The 25,836-nt window shown below is 54.2% G+C and overlaps 1 protein-coding gene across 1 annotated transcript in view; it reads right to left on the reverse strand.

The window, feature by feature from the left end:
• Positions 1–24,355, reverse strand: part of CAND2 (cullin associated and neddylation dissociated 2 (putative)) — a 31,110-nt gene extending 6,755 nt beyond the window's left edge. The window contains exons 1-11 of the mRNA XM_039231334.1: positions 24,212–24,355; positions 18,976–19,119; positions 16,261–16,415; positions 15,461–15,584; positions 11,741–12,006; positions 10,285–10,390; positions 9,966–10,108; positions 7,882–8,174; positions 6,685–6,826; positions 4,856–6,358; positions 2,648–2,743 (exon numbers count right to left, since the gene is read on the reverse strand). Coding sequence (XP_039087265.1) covers positions 2,648–2,743; positions 4,856–6,358; positions 6,685–6,826; positions 7,882–8,174; positions 9,966–10,108; positions 10,285–10,390; positions 11,741–12,006; positions 15,461–15,584; positions 16,261–16,415; positions 18,976–19,119; positions 24,212–24,279 — 3,040 coding nt within the window. The 5' untranslated portion in view covers positions 24,280–24,355. The remainder of the gene's footprint in view (positions 1–2,647; positions 2,744–4,855; positions 6,359–6,684; positions 6,827–7,881; positions 8,175–9,965; positions 10,109–10,284; positions 10,391–11,740; positions 12,007–15,460; positions 15,585–16,260; positions 16,416–18,975; positions 19,120–24,211) is intronic.
• Between the last annotated feature and the right edge of the window lie 1,481 nt (positions 24,356–25,836).

A 25,836-nucleotide genomic window follows, 5' to 3' on the forward strand; every position in this document is an offset into this window, starting at 1 on the left:
CCTCAGGCTAAAGACACAAGACCTAAAAACAAATACTGACTATTCGCAGAGATAAAAGTTAGCAATTCTCAGTCTACTCTCTGTGTATTCCAGGATTAAGCGAATAAATACCTGGTAGATAGCAGGAACCGGGCTTTTCCCTGTAAGAGAAGGGTATGGAATGGAAGACGGCTAGAAGGAACCCTGCAGTGCTGGCCTGGACAAGCAGGTAACACATGTATCTGTGTGTCTGTGTACATACAGTCACACAGACACATACTTCCTAGCTGCGTCTGCTAAGAGGGCCCTGAAGCAATGGCACCCCAGTAGTGATGAGCACCCTAGTGTCTAGATCTTGGATTCTAAGTATCATTCTCCACTAAAGAGAATCAGGGCTCCCTGAACAAAGGACTGATTCTAGAGCTGGGGCAGAAAAGGTTCAAGGTGAGTGTAGGACATTTTACTGTGCCAGAAAGTAAGGGTATGTTCAAGGGGGATGGAAGCACATCAACGGAACATACGAACCCACCTGAAGGACTCACAATGGCCACCTCTAAGACAAGCTTTAGAATCAAAATAAATGAAGACAGTAATTAGTTATAATTCACTGAATAAAACAGGAACCCGTGAGTCTCTAAGGATATGAATAAATCAATGAATAAATAAGTGGGGGAGAAGGAAAAGTTCTTCCAGAGAACAGAAAGCAATCTAACGAATACAGAAGGAATGCTGGAATGGAAAGTCACCATTTGGCAACTATCAGAAGTCACTGAATCAGGAAAGAAACCACAATGGATGCTAAATGTAGCGGGCAGAAATTTGATGAAGTGGATATTTTGACAGACTTAAAAAGACTTATTCATTCCAAAGGAAAAAGTAATTTTAGAGTGGAGAAACCTGGAAGTCTCCACCTTATACAGGTGATCTGAGTTACCATCACCAGTCGGGGGGCAAACTGTCATTCTGTGGCTCCCAATGTGATGCGCTGGGAAGAACATAAAGTCTCCTAGCAGAGCAGGATTCAAATCCAGAGCTGGCAACCTCCAGGCCCTTCTACTGTGCCCTCCTGGTTCCCAGACTCCCCATCCTCTGTGAGAACACAGCTGTGGGGAACGCGGCAAGACTGGAGTTCAAGTGTCCTCTCTGAGGCTCTGCTTCCTCAGCTGTAAAACACGACCCTCAAGTAAAGGGCTGTTAGAATGAACTATGGTGAGGTATATCAAAGGGCCTGGCCTTGTATCTGATACACAGTGAGAGCTCAAAAACTGTGGTTCAAACACACACAAGAAACAAACACAGAGGCAGAGGTCCCTGGGCCTGCCAGCCTGGGCGGCTCAGGCAAGATGAGGGAATTCAGAACTTGGGGCAATGTGTGCCCTCTGGGTCAGGGCATGGGGTGAAGTTGCTGTTGATACTGCTGCGGCTTCTGGACACATTCTCCTATTCACAGTGTGGCCACACCTGCTGACCCCAGGTCTCACACCACAGTCCCCTGGCAAGTGTGGATCAGCACCTCCATTTCAAATTTTTTTAATATTATTGGGGAGCCTGGGTGGCTTAGTCGGTTACGCGTCCGACTTTCGCTTAGGTCATGATCTCGCGGTTCGTGGGTTCGTGCCCTGCGCCGGGCTCTGTGCTGACTGCCAGCTCAGAGCCTGGAGCCTGTTTCAGTCTGTGACTCTCTCTCTCTCTGACCCTCCCCTGCTCACGCTGTCTCTCTCTCTCTCTCCTAGAAATAAATGAAACATTACAAAATTTAAAAAAAGAAAAAAAATTTTTAAATATTATTTTAGAGAGGAGGAGGAAGGGCAGTGGGAGAGACAGAGACGTAAGCAGTACTTAATCCCTACTCAGCGTGGAGCCCGACATGGGGCTTGATCCCACCCCTGTGGGATCATGACCTGAGTCAGACGCTCAACCAGCTGATCCACCCAGGCACCCCAACACCCCCGTTTTAGAGCAAGGGATCAGATAACCTGTCCACGCTCACACAGCCAGAAGGTAGTCGAGCCAGGCTGCCAACCCAGGAGCGGCCGACTTCAGAACCGCTCCACATTCCACCAGGCTGTCCTGCCTGTAGGAGACGGGCCCGGCTCCCGTGTGACCCAGTTACAAGCCTGCAGCCTCAGAGCTATGAATGTCTGCCTTCTCTGGGAAGAACCTAGTCCACAGAGTCCCAAAGAGAGGGCTCGCTCAGAAGGCTGCTTGGGCTCCTCAGCCCAGAAGACTCCTAAGAGGGCATGAGCTGGGAGCCACTCTCCCCAATCCCGGTAGAGCTCCACCCGGCTTGATGCCTGCCAAAGTCCATGCACATGAGAGGCTGGTGGTTTCTCACTTCTAAGAGCCTGTGTGTACATGGAGCACCTTCCCCCCAGTAAACGATGGGGTCTCTGAATCAACCTTAGAACCTGCAGATAAGAGTTTCCCACCCCCATTTTACAGATGAGGAAACTGAGGCTCATAGGTGAGAAGGGGCATGCGAGGCTCACCCAGCAATTCAGTGGCAGCACAGGGATTTGAACCCAGGCCCTGTGCCCATCATGGGGGTGAGGTAGCCTCCTGGGCCTCAGACTCCCCTTGGCTAAGGTGGAAGAAAAATCAGCCCGGACTCAAAGGCTGGGAGGAGGGGACTGAACGGGGCCAGGGGCAGAGGGCTGGGGCTGCTCACCGATGAAGCTCTTCAGGAGGGGGTCGATGGGATGGGGCTGGTCAGAGATGAGGAACTTGACCGCTGTGATGACCGTGCTCCGTGTGTGTGGCCGACCTGCAGGACAAGAGGCATCAGCTTGGTGAGTGGCAGGGCTGATCCTGGACACTCTGCAAATGATGGGGTCTCTGAATCAACCTTAGAACCTATAGGTAAGGGTTTCTCCGATTTTACAGATGCAGAAACTGAGACACAGTTCGGAAGGAGTGGAAGCTCTCTGCCTCCCTGGGAGACAGAACTGGACCCCTCCCCATTCAAAACACCCATCTTTGGCAAAGTCAACGCCTCTCCCTTGACAGTCTAAAATTCATCCCTCCATTCTCCTGAGGCGGCTGAGGGGAAAACTGCCAGTTCTCAGGTAAGCACACTGCAGGGTGCACACAGGGAACCAAGAACCCACGACAGTGGTCGGTCCACAGTCCAAAGAAAGACCTTTGCTCGGGCCTTAGGGCTGCATTCTACTTTTCAGACACGCTGTCCTCAGGATGGTCCTATTGACTAGCAATAAATGGTAATATAAATCAGAATGTTTCATAAGAATTATTATTAATCTCGGTTTTACAGATGAGGAAAAAGACCCAGAGAGGTTAAGTTCACATCTAAGGTCACACAGCAGATCCAGAATTCCACGGCTGATTCTGAGCCCTGGCCGGGCCCTCCTCCTCAGGCCTGCATTCTCCAAGTAGGCGGCACGTGTGCTCCAGGCAAGCTGAAGGCCAAGGGGATTCCAGCAGAACTCAGAACACCCCCAAAGCCTGGGAACAGAGAAGCCACTTAATTTTACTTTACTTTTCTGCTTGCTTTCTGAGTAGAGAGGCTGGAAAAAGGGAAGGGAAAACACCTCCCATTATGGTGAAAGAAAGACCCCAGCAGCTGCCGGCTCCTCCCCTCCCCCAGCACACAAGAGGGACGGTTGCGGGTTGAGGTTGTTCCTGTCGTGTAGCCCTTACACTGGAGACTCAGGACAAAGTCTGCAGCGGGGTGTGAAAACGGGAAAGAGTTACTGACTTCAGACTTGCAGCTCTTTCCCCTTTCTCTATCCTGACTGGCTCTTGATTCAGGGTGGCTGGTAAAGACACGGACAACAGAACAGCATTAAGTAAATTTGAAATGAGAAATATGAGGGCAAGGAAACACACAGGCAGGGAAGTGAGGGGAAGACTGGAGTGAGGGCAGGGAGGGCCACCTCTGAAGTCTCACGAACTTGCTGGAAGCAGGCCAGGAGTCCGGCTCCACGCTTTCAGGCAGCTGGTGGTAAAAAGGCAATGTGACCGCTTAGCCGGTTCAACAGGACACGTGAGGCAGAGCGAATCACAGCTTGGATGTGGCGGGGCCGCTCCTCCTATCCCAGGACTCTGGCCCCTCAAGCTTCCCTGTGTAGAGCCCTGAGAGCGTAACAGGCAATGTCCTCAATCCGCTCTTCCCCGTCCATGCAGTGGCGCAAGCTACCGAGCTGCTTCTTATTAAACCCAGCAGCCCAGGGAGGGCTCGACTGTGATCATGGGCATAACAACAGCAGCACTTATTTACTTAGTATTAACTACGCACCATATGCTATACCGAGAACTGCGTTATGTGAATAAATATACCCTCTGACGCTGAGCAGCTCAAGGCCTGGAAACCTTTCATCTTCAGGGGTTTTCACTTACCCAGGACCCCCACAGCCCCGCCTGGCTGCTTTCTTCCTCCCTGAGCTCTGGAAAGCCCTGACGTGCCCTTACCGGACCATGCAACACCTGTCCCTGGTTTTTGTCAGAGCCTCTCCAAACCTTGGGAGTATGGCCCCCGGTCCTACCTAGTCTATACTGACATTTGCTCTTGGCTCAAACAAACCCAAGAGAGCTACACTCCCTGTAGGCCGAGAACTTTAATTGACTTGCGCCGGGAGCAAGAGGCTGCTGTCCACACCAAGGAGTATGAAGGCAGCCTTGTGGAAAGCTAATTTTTTGTAGGGACGTATTGAGGATTCTGTCTCCCCCATCCCAGAGTCCCCCAGGAGGGGCCTGCGCATCTCAGGAAACACTATTTTTAATGGTTCCTCTGCCCTTGCCTTTGCCACACCAACAGTCTTCAGATCTAATCACTGGACTTAGCTCACTGTGAGGGGGCTGCTTGGAGCAAACTGCCCACCTCCGAACTAGACGGCCTTTGCCCCACCTGTGCCCCTACCTGCAGCAAGCTGCTTCTGGAACCGGGGCAGAAAGAATGGAGGGTTCACGAGGACCAGCTTGCCGATGCACTCGGCCACCACCCCCCGGGTGCCCTCCTCGGCGCCCTCACAGCACTGGAACAGCAGGGTCCAGATGTCCTCGGCGTAGGGCTTCAGGCTGTCGGGCTGGGCGGCCCCCAGGGCCTCCCTGAGCGAGTGCAGCAGCAGGTACTGCCGCCGGGGCTCAGCCTCGATCTGCCCCAGCAGGAAGGGCAAGAAGTCGGGCAGGTTCCCGGCGCCCACGCGGCCCAGCGCATAGGAGGCAGCCGCCCTCACATCCTCACTGGATGACCCCAAGGCTTCCAGGAGCACTGCCTTCAGCTCCCGCTGGGGGCCTGGCCCGGCCACCTGCCCCACCTCAGCCAGTGACAGGAATGCCAGGACCTTGACCCCTGTGCTCGAGTGGGGTGACCTGGCATCGCAGACCAGGCGGTTGGCCGTGCCCGCCGCCTCCTGGGGACAGGCGGCCGCGAGGGCTGCCACACACCGAGCGAGGGAGTGGAACACCTGCTTGTGCAGGCCTGGCCCGCCATCCGCGGCCTGTCTGTACACAGGCGCCGTGAGCATGCTGATGAGCTCCTCATAGCCCACGCAAGGGGGCCGCGTCCCCACCAGCGCTTGCAGGAAGCCTTCAGCAGCTGCCAGCACACTCGACGGCAACAGGGGTGAGCGCAGCAACCGCAGCAGCTCTGAGAGCACGGGGCCGCTGACCTGGGCCAGCGAGGCCGGCTGGGCCTGGGTCACCGAGGCCAGGAAGTCCACAGCCAGCTGAGCCACGTGCATGTCGCTCTCACTGACCAGGGCAGGCAGCTCAGCCAGCACGGCCTGCACAGCGCGTGGAGGGAGGCTGGGTCCCTGGCTCTGGGTCAGAGCAGCCAGGGCGGCCAGCGCGGCCAGCCGCAGCGCCCGCTGGCTCTTCCGCAGGAACGAGGCCAGAATGGGCAGAGCCTCGGCCACGATGGGCTGCAGGTCAAGCCGCAACGGGGACGAGGCCACCAGCGTCAGTGCCTTGACGGCAGGCAGCCGGGTGATCTCATTCCGCAGGCGGTCCAGAAGGAGCAGGAGCGATGGCTGTAGGTCATCCCCAAGCCGGTCACCCAGGCAGGCCACAAGGTGGCCCATGCAGGCAATGGCACGCTCCTTCACCTCCTGGTCCAGGTCGGTGGCGCGGAGTCGTGCTAGGGTGGCCGCAGATATCTCTCCAACATACGGCTCGGGGTCCAGCGTCTGAGGCCTGTCCATGGGCCACAGGGCCCGCACCAGCTCCTGGAGCACTAGCAGGGCCTCCGCTGCGATCTTGTAGAAAGGGTCGGCCACACAGGCCATCACAGGCGGCAGGAGAGTGGGCAGGTGTGAGTGGAAGGCCTCGGCCGGCTCTGTGCCCAGCAGCCCCTGCAGGAAGGCCAGGGCGTCCATCCGGATGGTGGAGGAGCTGGAACGGTCGGCCAGAGAGAAGACGATGCCTGTGGGCAGGGTGCAAAGGTTACGGAGGCCGAGGCGGTCCCTGGGTGTGGGGGTGGAGCACCTGCAGGTGTGGGAGCTGGCCCCCACCCCAGGGCTCTTAGGCCGCAGATCCTGAAAGATCAGGGCTTGGCCAGGGCTGAGGGACACAAGGCCAGGAAACCCCTCTGAAATCAGGAAGCAGGGCCTGCGCCCCAGCTTTGTTCTTAGTGCTGACCATGGGGAGCCACAAGAGGCTGCTGAACAGGGAGACCTGTGGGGACTGAGCCTGTGGTCTGGGTTCCAGAAGAGCCCAGGATAAGAGATACCTGGGTGTGGTCCGTCCTACCTGCTACCAGCACGGGCATGTGCTCTGCCAGGCTGCCAGGGAGGACGCCTGCCAGCTCGGTGAGGAGGCTGAAGCAACCCTGGCGGGCCCGGGCGCTCCGGTCCTTGAGCTGCCGCTGCAGGGCCTTGATCACAAGGGGCACCTGTGGGCAGTGTGAAGGTGATCAGTGACCCAGGAAACCAGGGCGTCCCACCCACGACTGGGGGCTTTGCCCAGCACGTGCCCATGAAGGACCTCCAGTGTGGGAGGACCATTCCATCACTCACTCCATAGAGTCCCTCTGCAGGAGGTACTATTCCTGAGCTCTCTTTACAGAGAGGCAAGAGGCAGAGAAAGATTAAGTGACTTGCTCAAAGTCACCTGGCCGACTGGCCCTCACTCCTACACTCCATGACGGGGAAGCACTGAGGCCCCTTTCCCTTCCCTGGTGAGATTCTCTCCCCAGATGAGCCCATCTGGTCCCCATGCTTCAGATTCCAGTGAAGCAAAGACTCCCAGATCTCCAACGCGAGACCCTGCGTGCTGACCACCTGTCTGACCTCAACGTGGGCATCCGAGGACCTAGAACATAAGTGTCCGGAACAGAACTCTAGATATTCCCTTCTCCGCCATGTCAAGGAACTGCAGCCCATGTTTTAGAGAGAACCTGAACTCACATAGACCCCTTCCTGTCCCTCACCCTCCATATCCAATCCTACATTGAGACCTGAATACTACCCTCCAGTCTGACCACTCCTCTTCCCCTACCCCCAGCCCAAAGCGCCACCCCTTTCACGTGGAAGCTGCAATGGCTGTTGGCCTCTGTTGGTCTCCAACATATACTCTTCCCCTCCCTGTTACAATCCATTTCCCACACGGCAGCCGGAGTGAGCTCCTTCATATGGGAATGGGGTTTTGTAATTCCCCTCCTGTGGCTTCTAGGCTCTTAGAGTAAAACTGAAACTCCTTCTCAGGGGGCTGGAAGCCCCACTTGTGTTGTCTATCTGCCCCCGCCCTGTGTGGTCCAGGGGCCGGGCCACGCTCCCCGCTATACTCAGCACCTAACACAGGGCCAGACACACAGTGGCTGCTCAGCACGCACATCTGGGGGGCGGACAGACAGTGCAGCCAGTGGAGGAAGGATGGAAGGGTGAGCAGGTGGGAGGGGGAGTCGTGAGTGCCTGAGCAAGGGTGGGAGATGGGAGGAGGCATGCTCACCTGGCCACGCAGCATCTGGAGGCTGCTGCCTGTTTGGGTGGGCTCCTCCATGGCCTCCAGCCACCCCCTCGGGGGCCGCGTCTGCCGCAGCAGCACAACGTAAGCCCCGAATACGTCAGCCTTGACATTCTCCTCACGTTCCTTGAAGCGGTGGATGAGGGCAGGCGCCAGGGTGTGGTGGAAGTCAGGCAGCAGGTCGGGCCGGGAGCCGATCAAGGCCGCCATGCACTTGGCCGCCGCCCGGCGCACCTTCCAGCTCATGTCATCGTCGTCACTGTACTCGTCCTCACTCTCTGGGGTATGAACAGGACACCAACGGAACCCTGAGCACCGAGCCTGGCCCCACTCAGGCTGTCTCACGGGATGGGGAAGTGACAAGAGAGGGGGCAGGGAGGACGGAGTCAGGACTGTTTCCTCTTACGGTTTTGATTTACACACTATTAGGAATGTTACCTGCCATTTAATGAACACCTACTGCATTGCAAACACTTCAGATCCACGACCTCATCTGAGCCTCACAACCACCTTGTGAGACAAGGATTATCCACCCCCCTGCCCCTACAGAGATGTGGAAACGGGGGTGGGGGTGGGGGTACGGCACACCCAAGTTACGTGAGCAGGGATACAGCTGGAGTTAAACCCGGTCCTCCCTTTGCCTCCAGACTGGCCACTGTTTTGCTACGTCAGGGACAAAACTAACTTCCAAGCTGTCAGAGAGGGTTTGAAACAATCCATTTGGGGCACAAAACCCATCCTTTGGTTTCAGAACTGGCTGTGTGATGTTTCACTTATTGGGATTCCAGAAGGGACAGTTGACAGGGCCTCCTCGCTCCCTCCACCTCCAGCCCCAGCCTCCCAAGTCCTGATTCTGGCTTCCAAGCAGGCCTGCTAACAAGGAAAGGCTGTGTTCGCGGGGCTTTCTACTCTCCAAGTACAAAGCTCTTCAAGTACTTCACCACACCTCAGAATGAGGGTGACCTGCGCCTCCATTTTATAGATGACAAGAATAAGTCTCAGAGAGGGTGAGAGACTCTCCTGAAGACACACAGCTAGGAAACAACAGAGCTGAGATTCAGGCCCACCCATCTACCTGGATAGACACACATGAGGCTAAGAAGGGGGCAGTCCTAACTAGGGACACTTAGTGTATAACAGGCAAGATCCAGTGTGTTCTTTCTATCCATGCCACTCTGCAGACGAGTCAGACTTTCAGAGCACTGACATCTGGAGAAGCTGTAGTGGGCCATGTGGATGGTCCCATGGATGTGTCCTGTCAGCAGTGCAGATGTCCTCGGATGGATCGTTGTCACCTCCATCTTATGCCACCCAGGAAGAAAAATCCATAGCTCCCTGCTACTGACAAGAAAATGCTCAATCTCCCTGGCTTGGCATTCAAGGCCTCAACACGCCTGTCCAATCTCGTCTCCTACCACCTCATCTCATTCCTAGCACCCCATCAGGCCCAACGTCCTTTGCCTCCATCAGAGCCCAACAGGCCCAGGGCCATCAGACTGAGCGACAGGTAGGACCATGGGCACAAAAAGCCACTGCATCCATTCCCCATCCAGGTAGCTCTCTCTCCCCTGCCAGTAGCTACCATTCCACTATTAGAGCTTCACTCTGCTGGGTGAAAGCCTCATCTCTTGGAAACTGTTACTACACAGGTACAAATATGGCAGCAAAGGTGGGGGCTCCAAGCCCCAGTTTTGCCACTTCCTAGCTGTGTTATCTTGGCGAATCTCTTCTCTAAGTCTGGGTTTCCTTGTCTGAGAAATGGGGATAATAATAAACACCTAGTTTCTACAGTTATTGGATGACTATGAAGTGCTAATACGAATACTCAGCACACCAGTAGATGCTCAATAAATGACAGCAATTACTACTATCATTACCTTGATCTGTGCAGAGCGTAGGAGCCTTGGGGAATCAGATTATGGAAGTCAGGGCTAGAGACTGAGGAAGGGTTAAGATCAGGGTGGGGGTGCCAGATGTGGCCTTGTCTTTGGCTGGGGGGGAGAGGGGATGTCCCAGGAAAGCTGCACCTGTATCCACCTTCTAGCCCCAGTGACAAGTCGGCCACCCACCTTGCTCACTGAATTCATTATCTTCTGTCTCCATCTGCTCTTCGTCCTCGTCACTGTCGTAGTTATAGTTGGGGTCATGCTTCATGTACTGGAGGCAGAGGCTGGTCACATTGGGCACATGAGGACCCATCTCCTTGGGGCACCTGTTGGGGTGGGAGTGGGGAGGCTCTGCTGGACAGGCAGGACAGAGTAGGGGGTGGGCCCAGTGGTGAGTCCTGAGATCTTATCGCTTTGAGGCCAGCATCCTGCACCACCCCTTCCCCACCAACTTCCCAAAGAAACCGTGGGCACCCCATCTCCTGCACCCACATGCACCTACTTCCTCAGGAAGGCCTCGAAGGCCTGGAAGCAGGACTCCCGGAGCTCATCGTCATCCAGGTTGCAGAATTCCTCCACCAGGGGCACCAGGCGGTCCAGGTGGGCCCCTAGAGGGCCAGGTGCGTCACTGAGGGCAGGCCAGACCCATCCTCCGGCTCCCTCAGCCCACAGCCCTCAGCTCGTCCCTGCACCTGCAGCCCTGGCCACTGCAAACTCAACTCAGCAGCTTCAGAGTTGAGCAGATGTGGGTTCTAACCATGTCTCTGCCACCTGTGAGCTATGTGACCTTGGACACAGCACTGCACTTCTCTGACCTTCGTCTACTCATCTTCCCAGTAGGGACAGTGATGCCTACCAGGCAGAGATTTTGTGAAGATTAATGACATGATGCAGATAAAGAGCTCCGCCTAAGTCTTGGCCCAGGGGAGGACTCTGTATTGAAGCTAGTAGTAGCATCTGTTGCTGAAACGATTATTCACATCCTTCTATTTTCCTGCACTAGGTTGTAGCCCTGGGTGGGAAAGAAATGCAGGCATTGCCCTAATGCACCAGGCAAGAGGTGCCCATCTCTTTAAAGGGTTCTGTCCAATCCTTCTCCAGTCACACTCTTCCCATTTTCCTGCTCAACTGACCATGAACCCTAGTCTGACCCTGTGCAGGCCTCCTTCTTGGGTTCCTACTCCCGAAAGTGACCAACGGGTGGCTGTTGTTTGAGAGAAGTGGACAGAGCATGGACTTTGGTCTCGGTTCCCCGTGTGTGTTCATAAAGTCCCCTGCGGTGAGGGAGTCAGAGGGGAAGGCGGGCTAGACCGTGGCCAACCCTACCCACACTGCCTTGTTCTAGCCCAGAACTCTGAGGTGCTTGAAAATAAATTCAACCCCGACTGCAGGATTCCATTTCTATAAAGCTAATCTCTGGTGAAAGAAAGCAGATCAATGCTTGCCAGGAGCAGGGCAGAGGTAGGGTAAAACTGCAAAAGGGTACAAAGAAATTTTAGGGGTGGGGGTAATGGAAATGTTCTCCATCTTTACTGCGGCAGTAATTTCACCTAACTGTACACTTTAGGTAGTGCAGTTTACTGTTCGTCCATTATCCCCCAGTAAAAAATTCTAAAAATCCCAACCTAGCTTATGGGTTGTTACTACAGTACATCTGTCAACGCAGGGCGATAGAACATACTGTATTTAAGTTTGATGGCATGATTTATAATTACCCGCCAGACTCAGAACAGGTGGGTAAGGCTCAGAAGCATTTCGAGCTCAGGGCCCACCCACTGCCTCTCAAGCTCCGCCATCCCCCTTCGAGATGTCCACCGGGCTCCCTTACCTAGGAGGTGGCTGACACGGGCCCCACCCCTCCCCCCAGTACCCACCCCGCCTAGCCACGCCTCCTTACCTAGGCAGCAGCCCGCCCCGGCCCCGCCCCCTCCCCTTACAGCCGGGCTCCACCCCCTTACCGAGCCGGTGGCCTGCCTGCCGGCCGACGCTACCCAAACACTGGATCAGAGTGCGGATGGCGGCGGGGCTGGCGGGCGCCTTCGGGCCGGGCAGCCGATCCAGCAGGTGGTCGGCGAGCTCCACGAAGAGGTCGGTGCTGCAGGCGGCCGCCAGGTGGCCGAGGGCCCCGACTGCCCGCTTGCGCACGGCCAGGCGTGGGCTGCTCAGCTGCGGCAGCAGACAGTGCAGGAGGCTGGCATGGAAGGCACCCAGAGGGGCGCCCAGCCTGGGGGGTCGGAGGAGCCGTCGGACAAGGCCCACCCACAGGGCAGCCTGGGCCAGGCACCTCTCCTCCCCCCACTCCTCTCCTGACCTCCTCCCCAGAATTATGACAACCCAATGGCGGTAAAAGGAAAGGTGCCCTGCAACTGTGTGCAGTTAACTATTTATTCTTATTACACTAGAGAAGGAGAGGGAAAGAGGCTTTCTCAAGACCACTCAGCCAAGAAATACCAGGCCAGGAGCTGAACCCAGATGTCCGGGTTGCCAGCCTGGGGAGAAGGCCTGGTGGTAATGGAGTGTGGGTGGCTCTAGTGAGGCTGATTTCCTGGAGTCTGGGCTTTGCCTCTAGGCGCACTCTCCACACACAAACCCTGACTGTCGTCCCCTTTACTGAGATCACAGTGGTCTAAAACCTACCTCTGATCTGGTCATTCCTCTGCCTAACTCCTTCAATGGCTCCCCAGTGCCTTTGGATAAGTTGAGCTCTGAGATCAAGGCAAGAGGCAACACCAGAGAATGGTTTCTGCACAAGTAGAATGCAGCCCCTGCCCACTTCATTGGGTTCTATCCTCACCTTCACCCAGACCTGTGCATTTTCTGTCGCATACACATCCGAGACCTTTTCTTCTCTCACTCCACACAAGTACACTGACCTCATGCTCCAATATCCAGGCCAGTTCGCTCTCCTGGATTTCATTTATTTATTTGTTTGTTCACTACTCTATCACAGGGCCTGTTCTGGGAGTGAAGGTGAGATCAGACTGGCCCTAGGGGCTGCCCTCATGGAGTCTCTGGTTGAGTGGGTGTCTCTCAGGCACCTCAGATTCAACATGCCCAAATGAATCCATCACCCTCCTCCACACACACCTGCTCCTTGCTCCCAGAGTGCACCCCACTATGGCAATGGCCCTATGTCTGGGCCCACAGTTAGTAAAGCCAAACCCCGGGCGTCATCTTTGAGTCTTTGCCCCTGACTCACTCCAAGTCCTGTGGAGTTGATCTAAACACAACCTGATGTGGGGATGAGCACTTGGTGTTACATGGAAACCAACTTGACAATAAACTATTTAAAAAAATAAATAAATAAAATAAACACAACCTGAGTTTGCCTGCCTGTAGAGCCTCCTAACCTGTCTCCCTGCCCATTCAACCCTTTCCGCCTACCAGGCACACTGCAGATGGGAAGATGAGTGTGAAGCACACAAATATGCACAAGGCATTCCTCGACCCCTGCCCTGACCCCCACCCCACTCCTCACACAACCAGTGTAATCTTGTGTCACCCACCCCTCAGCTCCTGCCCAGCCCTCTCCATATTATTACACCCACGCCACACCTATCTCGGTCAACTCCCAGGACCCCAGGTCTTCTCCAGCCTCTGCCCTCTGGGCCCAGGACAGTCTCTCCCTCCAGGGTCCCCTGTAGGCCCACCCAATCCTGGACAAATTCCGCCTACCCTTGAAGCCTCAGCTAGCAGGACGCTCTCTAGGAAGGTTCCCTACTCCCAGCCAGGTTAGGGGCTCCTCCTCTGAGCTACTAAAGACTCTGCTCTTTTCCTTATTGTTGTTCTTACTCCCCTAGTTTATGTGTCTGTGAGCTCCTTCCTAGGAGTGCCCCAGACTCCGCCACCTCCACTTTCCAGTGCCAGTTCAGCACCTGACATTTTTCTTTTCTGGGTGCTCAAGTCTTGAAGGGTGAATGAATGAACAGTTTTAAAATGTGCAGTGCAATTTAAAATAAAGGCCCAACAAAATCAGACCTCAGATCAATGGAACCGAACAGAGAACCCAGAAATGGACCCACAAATGTGTGGCCAACTAATCTTGGACAAAGCAGGAAAGAATATTCAATGGCATAAAGACAGTCTCTTCAGCAAATGGTGCTGGGGAAACTGGACAGTGACATGCAGAAAAATGAACCCAGACCACCTTTTTACACCACACACAAAACTAAACTCAAAATGGATGAAAGACCTAAATGTAAGACAGGAAGCCATCAACTTTCCAGAGGCAAGGGAAACAAAATCAAAAATGAACTATTGGGACCTCATCAAAACAAAAAGCTTCTGGATGGCGAAGGAAACAATCAGCAAACTAAAAGGCAACCGATGGAATGACAGAAGATATTTGCAAAGGACATATTAGATAAAGGATTAGTATCCAAAATCTGTAAAAAACTTCTCAAACTCAACACCCAAAAAACAAATAATCCAGTGAAGAAATGGGCAAAAGACATGAATAGACATTTCTCCAAAGATGACATCCATATGGCTAACAAACATATGAAAAAATGCTCAACATCACTCATCATCAGGGAAATACAAATCAAAACCACAATGAGAAACCACCTCACACCTGTCAGAATGGCTAACATTAACAAATCAGGCAACAACAGATGTTGGCGAGGATGCAAAGAAAGGGGATTTCTTTTGCACTGCTAGTGAGAATGCAAACTGGTGCAACCATTCTGGAAAACAGTATGGAGGTTCCTCCAAAATTTAAAAATAGAACTACCCTACGACCCCACAATTGTGTTACAGGGTATTTTTCCAAGGGATACAGGTATGCGGTTTCAAAGGCGCACATGTACCCCAATGTTTATAGCAGCACTATTGACAACAGCCAAAGTATGGAAAAAGCTCAGATGTCCATTGATGGACAGATTGATAAAGATGTGGTATACATATATAATGGAGTATTACTCGGCAATCAAAAAGAATGAAATCTTGCCATTTGCAACTAAGTGGATGGAACTAGAGAGTATTATGCTAAATGAAATTAGTCAGAGAAAGACAAATATCAGGTGACTTCACTATTCATATGAGGAATTTAAGATAGAAAATATATGAACATAAAGGAAGGGAAGCAAAAATAATATAAAAACAGGGAAGGAGACAAAACATAAGGGGCTCTTAAATACAGAGAACATACTCAGGGTTGCTAGAGTGGGTGGGGGAGGGGCTAAATGGGGAAGGGGCATTAAGGAAGACACTTTTTGGGATGAGCAATGGGTGTTATACACAGGGAATGAATCACTGGAATCTACTCCTGGAATCCTTATTGCACTATATGCTAACTAACTTGGATGTAAATTAAAAATACACACACACACACACACACACACGAAGGCTCAGCTACATTAGCCCAAAAGAAGAAAAAGAGAAAGAAGGGGGTGAGAGAGAGGATGAACACACACAGGCTTCAGGGATTGGAGAGACCTGAATTCAACCCCAGGTTGTGCCACTTCCTGTTACCTTGGTGCTGACTGTGACCTCGGGCAGAGCTCAGAGACTATAGAATCGTGACAAAGGAGTTCTCCTTCCCAGGGCTGCCAGGACAATTAAGGGGTCCCAAGCACGGAGCCTGGTGTGCCCTGAGTGCTGGCTCTGTGGACCTGAGTCCCTTGCTGTCCCCTTGGCCCCCTGTCCCAGCCCTCCTTGCCCGGGGTGGCCTCCTGTACCTGCTCAGCATGTCAGAGAGGATGTCCAGGGCTTCCAACTGCACAGCCACATCCTCTTGCTGGGCAATGGCACTGGTAAGCTGGCCGGTGATCTTCCGGCACACGGTGGTAGCCAGGCCAGAGCCTACACAGAGCACAGGGATGGCACAGTGAGGCCCGGGCTGGCCTCCACCTCTGGTCAGCCTTGGCTGTCATTATGTTCCTAAGCCCACATCCCTGAGAATTCCGCTGACCCTACATGCTCCCAGGTTTGACCCAGAGTCTCCCAGAACTAAAGGCGTCAGCTAAGGAAGCTGAATTGGGCTGGTTCACCCCGTACCCAACTCCTCTGCCTTCCACCTTCTAACTAGGGAAGCGGGAGAAGCTCCTTTCCTAGATACCCCTCCTCCCAGCAGGGGCCAAGTGACCGTGTACTGGCCAGTGAGCTACAGGCAGAAGTCGTCTGAGGCCTTCTGGAGAAACATGTGCTTTCCTTATAAAAGACAAGAGACATAGGCAGAGACCTCACCCCTGTCCTAACTGAGCTGCTAAATGAATTGCTACAAAAGTGGAATGGCTGATCCCTCCAGAATTATGTGAGAAAAGCAACCCTGTACTTCAAGCTGTCATTGGGTTCTGCTACTTGCAGCTAAAGCCTTCCTGACACAGAGCCATGAAGTTAAACAGATCTGGGTCTGAATTCTCTGCCACTTACTAGCTGACTAGCCTTGGGCAAGTCTCTTCACCTCTCTGAGCCCCGGTTTCTTTCATTGTAAAGTAGGACAAATGATGATAGCATCTGATTCCTGGGCCCCAGGTACCTGTGGCTGCAGGGGGGAGCTCCGACAGAACAGTCTTGAGGCCGATGCCAGCAATGTCTCGGAGCTGCTCCTTATCCGACTGCATGTTGGCACAGAGGGCATCCACGATGGTCTCCACCTGGTACTCCTTCACTTTGCCCACCAGAGGACCCAGGCTGAATGGGGAGGGGGGAATGGGGTCCAAAATTCCCAGGCTCAGCCTGAGTCATGCTGCTCCTTGGGTCCCCGCAGGCCCATGGGGCCACATGGGCTGAGGAAAAGGCTCCAGATGAACAGGGACTCCCTATTCTGCCAGAAAGAGAGGCATCCTCTGGCTCTGCCAACATCATTCCTGGCACCTCCCAACCTCCCAAACCTGCACCATCTCCTGGGTTTTGCATCTCAGTGTGTGGCCAAACCAGTGAACCCAGTAACCTCAGCTGGAAACCAAGGAATGCAGGAGAGCAGTGGTTCTCAAACTTGAACATGGATCAGGGTCCACTGGAGGACTTGTTAAAACAGATTTCTGGGCCCCACCCCAGATTTTCAGATTCAGGAGGTCTAGATGGGGCCTGAAAATGTGCATTGCTATTAAGTTCTCAGTAGATGCTGATACTGGTGGTCCCGGAACCACATGTTCAGAACCTCGGCCTTAGAGCATTGTTTTGCCTACTGTAGTCACAGATCAACATCATGAGTGTCACCAGCACCACCTGGAACTTGTCAAGAGTCTTACCCTAGAGCTACTGAACCAGAATCTGCAGCTCAACAAAGGCCCCAGGTGACTTGAATCCACGCTGAGGTTTAAAAATAGCTACACTAAACATACTAGTTCTCAGCCTTAACTGTGCATTGCCATCACCTGGGACCTTTAAAAAATTGTCACCTGGGTGCTAGCCCCAAATAATCTGAGTTCATTGATTTTCAGGGGTGGCCTGGACACTGGCAGGGCTTTTTTGTTTTGTTTTGTTTTGAATTCCCTAGGTGATTCTACTGTGCAGCTAGAGCTGAAAACCTCTGACCTAAATGAGTGGTTCTGAGATGGCGGCGTGCATTAGAATGCAGATTCCCAGGTGCTGCCTTCTCATCTGCCTACCTTAGCCCCCACTCCCCACCCCTCCCACTCCTGGATCTGAATCCCTGGGTGGGGAATACACAGCCTTCACAAGGGTCCCAGGGAACTCCAATGCATACCAGTTTGCAAACCCTGGCTCTCTTGTTTTTTCCCAGCAACTCCTGCATCTAAGTAATCATAGGAATGTTCCCATTTCCACCTCCCATAGTTCCTGATTGGGGTGTAGTGCCCTCAAGGGTGTTCTGGAAATTTATGGGGGCCTTTTTTGGTCATTATAACTAATGAGGGGTCGCTTCTGGCTTTTATTTCGGGGGTGGTGGGGATGCCTGGGAAAGACAATATTGCAAAACAGAACATGTTCCATGTCTTGCTAGAGTTTCTGACACCTCACTGAGCATTTGTATAGGAAAAAAATCCTTTCTAGAATTATCTGAGTCCAAAATCTACTTTCAATTTACATATAAACACAAGGTACTTTTTATATTATTTTAATATACTCTAAATTTTGTTCAGGTAAATCGAAGAAAGACTGTACATGATTTTTGGGGAGACTACCAGATGTTCACCATTTCAGAAAATCTCGTCACTAAGAGCAAGGCTGCTTGCGGGATCTGAGTCCCCAGCATCCATACATATCTCTCCCTACCAGCTGCCACAGCCCGCACATGAGCTTACATTTAGGGCACGCTTTCCATGACTTTATTACGACTTCGGTCAGTGTGCCCAAGCATTTACATACTGGAGCACATACTGCTGTGCTACTGGTTCCGCTACTTGAAACCACCATCCACCCTATCTATCTTGTGTCTACTCCATGGCCAGAAAGATGCTTCCAGACTACAAACATGACTGTGTCACATGCCTGCATAAAACTCTACTGAACTCCCTCTGCTCTTACGAGCAAGTTGAAATTCATGAAGACGGCCCAGAAAGCCTGGGCTCAGCTCACAGAGTTGGAGAGGCGATGCCCCAGTTCTCGTTAACCCCTGCCATTCCTCAAGCCTCCACCTAGATGCATGTGTGCCCTGCACGTACCTCACCTTGCTGCTGCAGCTCTAAAGGGAACTCTCCAAGGTCTCAGGACTGCAACCTCAGAGTGCCCAAGGCAAAGGCTTTTGCACACCCCTCCAACCCCCCGACTCTTTAGCCCTCACCACTCTGCTGCATGCCCACATGACCTTCCAGCTGCCTGTACCTGCATGTGCGCTAAGGGCTTTCTCTCCATGCTGAAGGCGGCATGGAATACATAACCCTCCATGCTACCTTGGGAACAGCCCTCAACCAGACTGGCAGCTGGGCGGTGGAAAGCTCTGCAGGGCGTGTCCTACAACTGTGTCCCAAAGGCCCCCTGCAGGGTTAAGCACCACCTGCCCACAGCATTATCTTGCTTGATATTTCACACTATTGGCTTTCTTCCCTACTCACTTCCCTATTCCCTTACTGGAGTTTTTTGTTATCATTTCCCAAATAAACTTGCACTTGAATCCTTGTCACTGGGTCGACTTCTGGGGAAATCCAGACCACGGCAATGGCCACCACCTCTGGGACTTCAAGAGCTGCTCAGCAACTATTCTCTCAGAAGCTGCACCCCAAAAGGGCAGGGATCCCTGGGGCCCTGTCAGACCTGGCCTTGCCCCGTCCGTACCAAGGCCAAAACTCACCACTTGACGGCCAAGTTCTGCACCTCGCCGTTCTTGTCCTCTAGGAGTCTGAGCAGCATCTTCACCACCTTGCGCTCGCTGTCCTCGTCCAGCTGGATGGAGTCCTTCTGCAGCTCTGACATCAGGTCACTGGTGGCCATGAACCTGGGACCGAGGGCAGAGGAGGATTACTGAGCAGCTCCCGGGCCCCAGGAATTTGGGACGTATCTCAGCGTTCCCCCAGAAGCAGACCTCGATACAAAGATTGAAGGGCAAGTAGATTATCTGGGCTGTAGGCATGTCAGGCTACAGGGGGATGCATGTACAAGACACCAACTGCCACACGGTGGCCCGCTATGAGTGGCACAGCACCCTGGCCAAACGCTGAGTGCGCTGAGGTCAGTGGCTCCTGCTTCTGCCATTTATGTGAATGTGAACTTGGGCATGTCACACATCACCTCTCTGAGCCCTGGTTTACCTATCAGGGGAAAAAAATGGATAAGAATAGAACCTGCCAGGGCAACTGAGTGGCTCAGTTGGTTAAACGTCCAACTTCAGCTCAGGTCATGATCTCACCATTCCAGAGTTCGAGCCCCACGTGAGGCTCTGTGCTGACAGTTGAGCCCGGAGCCTGTTTTAGATTCTGTGTCTCCCTCTCCATCTCTGCCCCTCCCCTGCTCGTGTTCTGTCTCTCACGAAAATGAATAAACATTAAAAAATAAATTAAAAAAAAAAAGAATAGCACCTGCCTTGTGGGGTTGTATGGAAGTTAAAATGAAATAACGTACACGATGGACTTAGCATACAGTGAGCACCCAGTAAACAGCACTGCCATTGAACTACTGCACTAGGCCATGCTCATGGGCCACAAGCACATCGTAGATGCTGGTGTCAACAGCTGACCAGTTCCCAGCCATGGCCCCCTGACCCAGAGTGGGCCTCAGAGCCAAGCACTGCCCACCCACAGGTGGGCAGATCTGTGCAGCCGGATGCTATGTTCTGGGGAAGGAAAACTGCACGGAGAGGCAGGCCACGAGCCGGGGCTGCAAGAGCATCACGGAGCACCGTTGCTGCCAAGATTAAGAAGGCAGAGCAGGCCCTCAGCTGTGTGTGCCTTGCAGCTGCTTTTCAAAAAATACATTTATCAACATTTGGAAAACTGGGAAAGTTGATGTACAAGTCGTGCTTTCCAGACTCTCCTGAAACTAGAGTATTTGGATGCAACTGGGCCGACAGCCCCCGGGGACAAGAGCTGGCTGCTCCAGGCGTGGCTGCCCTCCTCGGGTGGGACACTCTCTCCAGCCCACCAGGCCGCCACCAGGCCCACCGCACCCGTTCCCTGGCTCCCGCAGGCACCCACGAGGACACACTGGGGAAGACCAGGGCAGCGAGGGAGGCTGCAGCAAAGTCTGCCCCAATTTTAGTATATGTGCTGCCGAAGCGAGCACAGCAAAGTCTGCCCCAGAGAAAGCCTCCAGCGTTTGCTGACCCCCCAGACCACCCCGCCTCCTCACACCAGCCTTGCTTCTGGGCTTGAGCCGGCTCTGTCCCCGCTCCTCCCAGGCCTCCTGTGGCAAAATCGATCACAGTCTGGATTCCAGCCTCATCACTGCAGGTTCAGACCTGCTGCTTGATGTCGCAGGGAGGCCCCAGCACCCTGTTACCAGGAAGGCACTGGTCGCCGTCCCTGCTGTTTATTTTTAACAGCTGGGATTAGCCTCAAGCTGCTGAAAGGAAGGAGGCTGGGCTGGAGGCCAGGAGGGAGTGGCGGGGCTGCGGGTGCCCACCTCTGGGTCTCCTCATTGCAGATACAGCCAAGGTAAGGTGAAGGAGGTTTGCAGCTGAGCCAGGGTGAAGGAGGTTTGCAGCTGAGCCAGGCCAAGGCGTGGGGTAGGCACATGCGTTCCTAGGTCTGCCTGGCTGAGGGGGCACTCTGAGATGGCAGCCAGGGTCTCTAAGCTGCATTTCTGCTGCAGTTCACAGAGACCCAGCTCAGCCTGGCAACTGAAGGAATGTGTTCCTTTGCCCGAGATGAGCCTCCTGTCCCCGTCTTTCTTCGCTGTTGAACTCCTATTCGACTGTCAAGGGCCCAGTTCAAATGTCCCGGCCTCAGGGATGACTCCTCTGACCACCCTGCCCTGTCCCCAACCCACAGTCTCTAATCACGCTGGGTTCCCCCTGGAGAGGACTGTCAGAGCGTTCTGCCCTCCTCATCACAGCACTCCTCAGGCTGCATTACAAGCTTGGTCACCAGCGTGTCTCCTCATTAGACTGTGAACTCACAAGGGCCCATTGGGTTCACCCCTGGGACCCCAGACCCAGCAAAGAACAGGGCCGGAGAGGGCCTGGGAGGCAAGGCGAGGGCAGGAGGGGCAGGAGGGAGAGAGCCAGCCTGTAACAGCCAAGTGGGGTGTGGAAACCCGAACTCAGAAACCAACCCTCTGAGAGATGCCTCAGCACTTCAGACACCCCAAGTTCCTGCAAATACCCAGCTCACAGAGAAAGAAAGCCGTACTGCATATATGGACATGGTGGTGGCAGTAGGCGGTGTCACGTGTACAATTTGGCAGCTAAGAGCTTGAGCACTTAAGTGTGGCTTCACTCATCTTAGGCGAATTAGGCAACTGACTCCTCTCTTGAGTCTCATTTTTTCCACCTATGAAGGGGAAATTTTCTTTGCCCCACTTCATAACATCCTTGGGAGGTTTCAACAGGACAACCAGCTCTTCTCATGAGGCAGATGGGAGAACCAGGCACAGAGAGGCTGTAGGAACTGTCCAAGGACACACAGCAAGTCGGGAGGAGACTCCGCCCACCAGTCAGGTCTCTGGCTCCTCAACAATTACTACTGTGTTTTCCAAAAATGCTTTGGGAAGTCCTGCCCGACCCCTCAGTTACCCATCTGGCTGCTGGAGTCTGAGTGGGAACCGAGCAGCCTCCTGCCCAGAGGGACAACATGGATCAAAGGCTTCCTCTACCCTGCCCAGGACCCCCACTTCTGCATCCAGAAGCCAGAGGACACAGTTTCAGTTTCATTCCTGAGAAACCCTAGAAGCAACTCAGCTGAAATAATCTGCCGCATGGGCATCTGGACAGTTGGCCAGCAGGACCCAGCCTTCCTGGTATTTGGATTTTAAAAATAGACACCATCCTCATATGCTTGGGATGGTTTTAAGTGTTCTCCAGCAGAGCAGGCTGAAAGGGCTTCTCTGGCTCTGGATGGCAGGTCCAAATCCCTCTCCTGGAGACTGGACCTGGGGCCCAAGAGACAGTGGTGCAAATCCCCTCGGCCACTAGCCGGCTACGTGACCTTGGGCAAGTCATTTCACCTCTCCAAGCCTCTGGAGAACAGGAAAGACAATCACACCACCGGGGCGGGGGGGGGGGGGGGGGGACTGAATGAGGCTGCACTGGACAGCACAGCAGGGAGCCTGGGACACAGAAAACATTCACTGAGCACCTTCTGTGTACCCCGAGCGGATTCTGGAATGCAAAAAGGAAACACACAAACCCGGTGCAGGGGCTGGAAGCAAAGCAGTAGAAACATGGGGCGGGGAAGGTCCGGTGGGAGCCCAGGGGAGGTCCCCAACCCTGCCTGGGTGACAGGAGGCATCCCGAAGAGGTGACAAAAGAGTAGGGGCTAGCCAGGTGACCGGAGGAAAAGAAAGGGGCTCGGGGTTACCAGTAAAGAGAGGGCAGAGGGCATGGCAGGTTTCTGATGTGCGCGGAATCAATCATACGTGACGATGTATTAAGCGCTTACCCGGCCCCAGCCACTAATCTAGGCACAGGTATTAACTTTTCCCAGACATACACCAGCCCTCTGAGGTGGGTTCTATTATTATCCCATCTTACAGAAACAGAAGGTGAGGCTCAGAAGTCCACAGTCACACAGCCAGCAAGTGGGTAGGGCCAAGGTCTGGCCTTGTGTCCTAAAGCTCTACTAGAGGCTCTTTTTTTTTTTTTTTTTTTTATGTTTTATTTATCTCTAGGAGAGAGAGAGACAGCGTGAGCAGGGTAGGGTCAGAGAGAGAGGGAGTCACAGACTCTGAGCTGGCAGTCAGCACAGAGCCCGACGGGGGGCTCGAACCCACAAACCGCGACATCATGACCCAAGCGAAAGTCGGATGCTTAACCAACTAAGCCACCCAGGTGCCGCTCTACTAGAGGCTCTTGAGGGGTGCTGAGGATTGGGTGTCAGAACAGGGCCTCAATCTCCTCACCTGTCAGAGGGTTGGAAGCAGGAGGCCTTGCTAAGATCTCAGCTTCTGGGTTAAGACTGACCTGGATTTGGACCCCAAATCCTCCACTTCGTACCTCTGGGACTGCAACTAGCCCCTTGTGACTCTGAGCCTCCATTTCCCTGTCTGTAAACTGGGGATGAAGCGACAGAATGTTCAGCAAATGGGTTATGTTGGTCTCTGTGGGCTCCTTTCATCTCCCAGGGTCCAGAACTGGCTGTGTGACCAGGGCCAATCCCTTTAGCCTCCAGGGGCCTCAGCTTCCCCCGAGGATGAAGGGGTTGAAGGAGAGGTTTCCTGCATCCTTTCCAGCTCTGTTCCTGTGTGGCTCAGCGATGTCTGGCGGAAGGGGAACAACGATAAGGGGAGTGGCACCCAAAACCTAAAAGCCCCCACCCCAGCCATCACCTACCAGTGCCTGCAAAGCCACTCAGCCCAGCTCCCTCCTTCAGGCTGTGTCGGAGCAAACCGGGGAGGGGAGGGGAGGGGAGGGGAGAAGATGCCCTGACGAAGGGCCGGGAGGAGGCCTGGGATGGCTTTAAGAAGAGGGCGGTGCTGAGGGTATCAGTGGAAAAGTCAGACCCCGGGTTGTGGGCCCGACAAGGGGCTGAGTTTCAGTGCAGCGAAGAGGCAGGCGCCGGGATCCCCGAGGAGGGGCTGGGGGCTTCACCGTGGGCTGAAGTGGGGGGCCCTGGGCGCAGCAGCCACGGGGAGAGACGAGGGCTGAGCACAGGTGGAGGGAAGGCCGAGGAAGGGTGTAGAGGGGCGGAGCCGGGCTCCGACCTGGGGCAGAGGCAGGGGTCGAAGCGCGCACGGTGAGGAAGCTGGCACCGCAGAGAGCGCAGGGCTGCGACGCGGGAAACAGCGGGGCGGGGGTCGTGGGAGGGGTGGCGCTTAACGCGGGGCGAGGGGCAGGGGCTGCACGCTCGTGGGGGATGGGCCGGCGCGACTGGAGACGAAGAAGGCCCGGGTTTCGGTGGGAGGCGGAGGGCCGGGGGCCGGGCGGCGGGGCGCACCTGAAGTCCTTGTCGCTGGACGTCATCTTCTCCAGGAGGCTGGAGATGTGGAAGGCGGCGGTGCTCATGGTGGCTGCGCGCCGCGGGGCCGGCCGGCGGGAGCGAAGATGGCGGCGCGGGCGCCCCCTCCCCCGCCTCGCGGCGCGGGCTGCGCTCACCGGACCGAAATAGCAGCCCCCGCCCCGCCCCGGCGGCGCCGCGCTCGCGCCTCGGCCGGGGCCGCCGCTGGAGGCGGAAAGGGGCCTGCGGGAGGCTCTGCGGTCCGCGCCCGGGCACCAGCCGCGGCTCCGCGCGTGGCCCAGCGCCGACTTGCACACCCCCAGGCACGGGGAGCTCACCACCTTTCACCGGTAAGCGCCTCCCTGTGATTCCTATGGGCCCCGACTCTGGCTGCGCGGCAAGCGCATGGGGTCCGAGAGTCTCAGGTTCGAATCCCCAGTTCTCCTGGCCGAATTACTTCACCTCGGTGAGCCTCAGCGTTTTCATCTGTAGGCATGCAAGCAGCAAGAGCTGCTACTGTGGATTAAACCAACTAAAGCGCTTCCACCCCCACCCTGCTCCTCATGCTGGGCTGCCTCTGAGCCAGGCAGGACCCGAAAAGGGTACCCTGTCACCCCTTGCCCGCCATCTCCTTTTTATCCTCAGGCCACAGGGTCAGTTTCTTCGTTTTGTAGACGTACAGCTGAGACCCAGAGAGGCATAGAGACTTACTGTGGAACAGCAACGGATCGGAGATGAAATCAGGACAGACCCCAAATCTTTCAATGCCTTGGGCAACAATCCTTCCATGAAGCTGCCCACACCTTCTTCAGTTAGGGACAAGTTCAGGTTGGAGGATGTGTAGGAGTACAGGAGAACCCTGTGCCTCTTTAAACAGCCAAGAGGCTGCTGGCTCTTAAGAAGGGGGGGCCGGGGGGCTCCGCACCTGGGTGGCTCAGTTGGTTGCGCATCCAACTTCCACTCTGGTCATGATCCCTCAGTTTGTGGGTTCGAGGTTCCCATAGGCCCCTTTGGGCTCTGTACTGGAGGTGCAGAGCCTGCTTGGGATTCTCTCTCTCTCTCTCTCTCTCAAAATAAATCTATAAACTTTAAAAAAGAAAGAAAGAAAGAAAGAAAGAAAGAAAGAAAGAAAGAAAGAAAGAAAGAATCATGTGCTTTGGAGTAACACAACCCTGCATTCAAATTCGTGCTAGGTTGCCTCTTGGCTGTGTGGCCTTGGAATAATAACACAACTTCTCTGACCTATGTTTTTCTCCCTCATAAGATGAGGATTAAAAATATATTTTTGGGGTGTCTGGGTGGCTCAGTCAGTTGAGCCCCTGGCTCTTGATCTCTGCTCAGGTTGTGATCTTGCCATTCATGGGAGTGAGACCCATGGTTGGGCTCCATCCTTAGGATCCTCTCTTTCCTTCTCTCTCTGCCCCTTCCCTGCTCGAACATGTGCTGTCTCTGTCTCTCAAAATAAATAAAATATGTATCTTTTTTTTTTAAATGTATGTATTTATTTATTTTCTTTTATTTTTTAAGAGAGTGTGCAAACAGTGGAGAAGGGCAGAGGGAGAATCTCAAACAGGCTCCATGTCCAGCGTGGAGCCCAAGATAGGGCTCCATCCCACATCCCTGGG

Source organism: Hyaena hyaena, unplaced genomic scaffold (assembly GCF_003009895.1).
Source record: "Hyaena hyaena isolate Hyena2069 unplaced genomic scaffold, ASM300989v1 scaffold_56, whole genome shotgun sequence".
Taxonomy (NCBI): domain Eukaryota; kingdom Metazoa; phylum Chordata; class Mammalia; order Carnivora; family Hyaenidae; genus Hyaena; species Hyaena hyaena.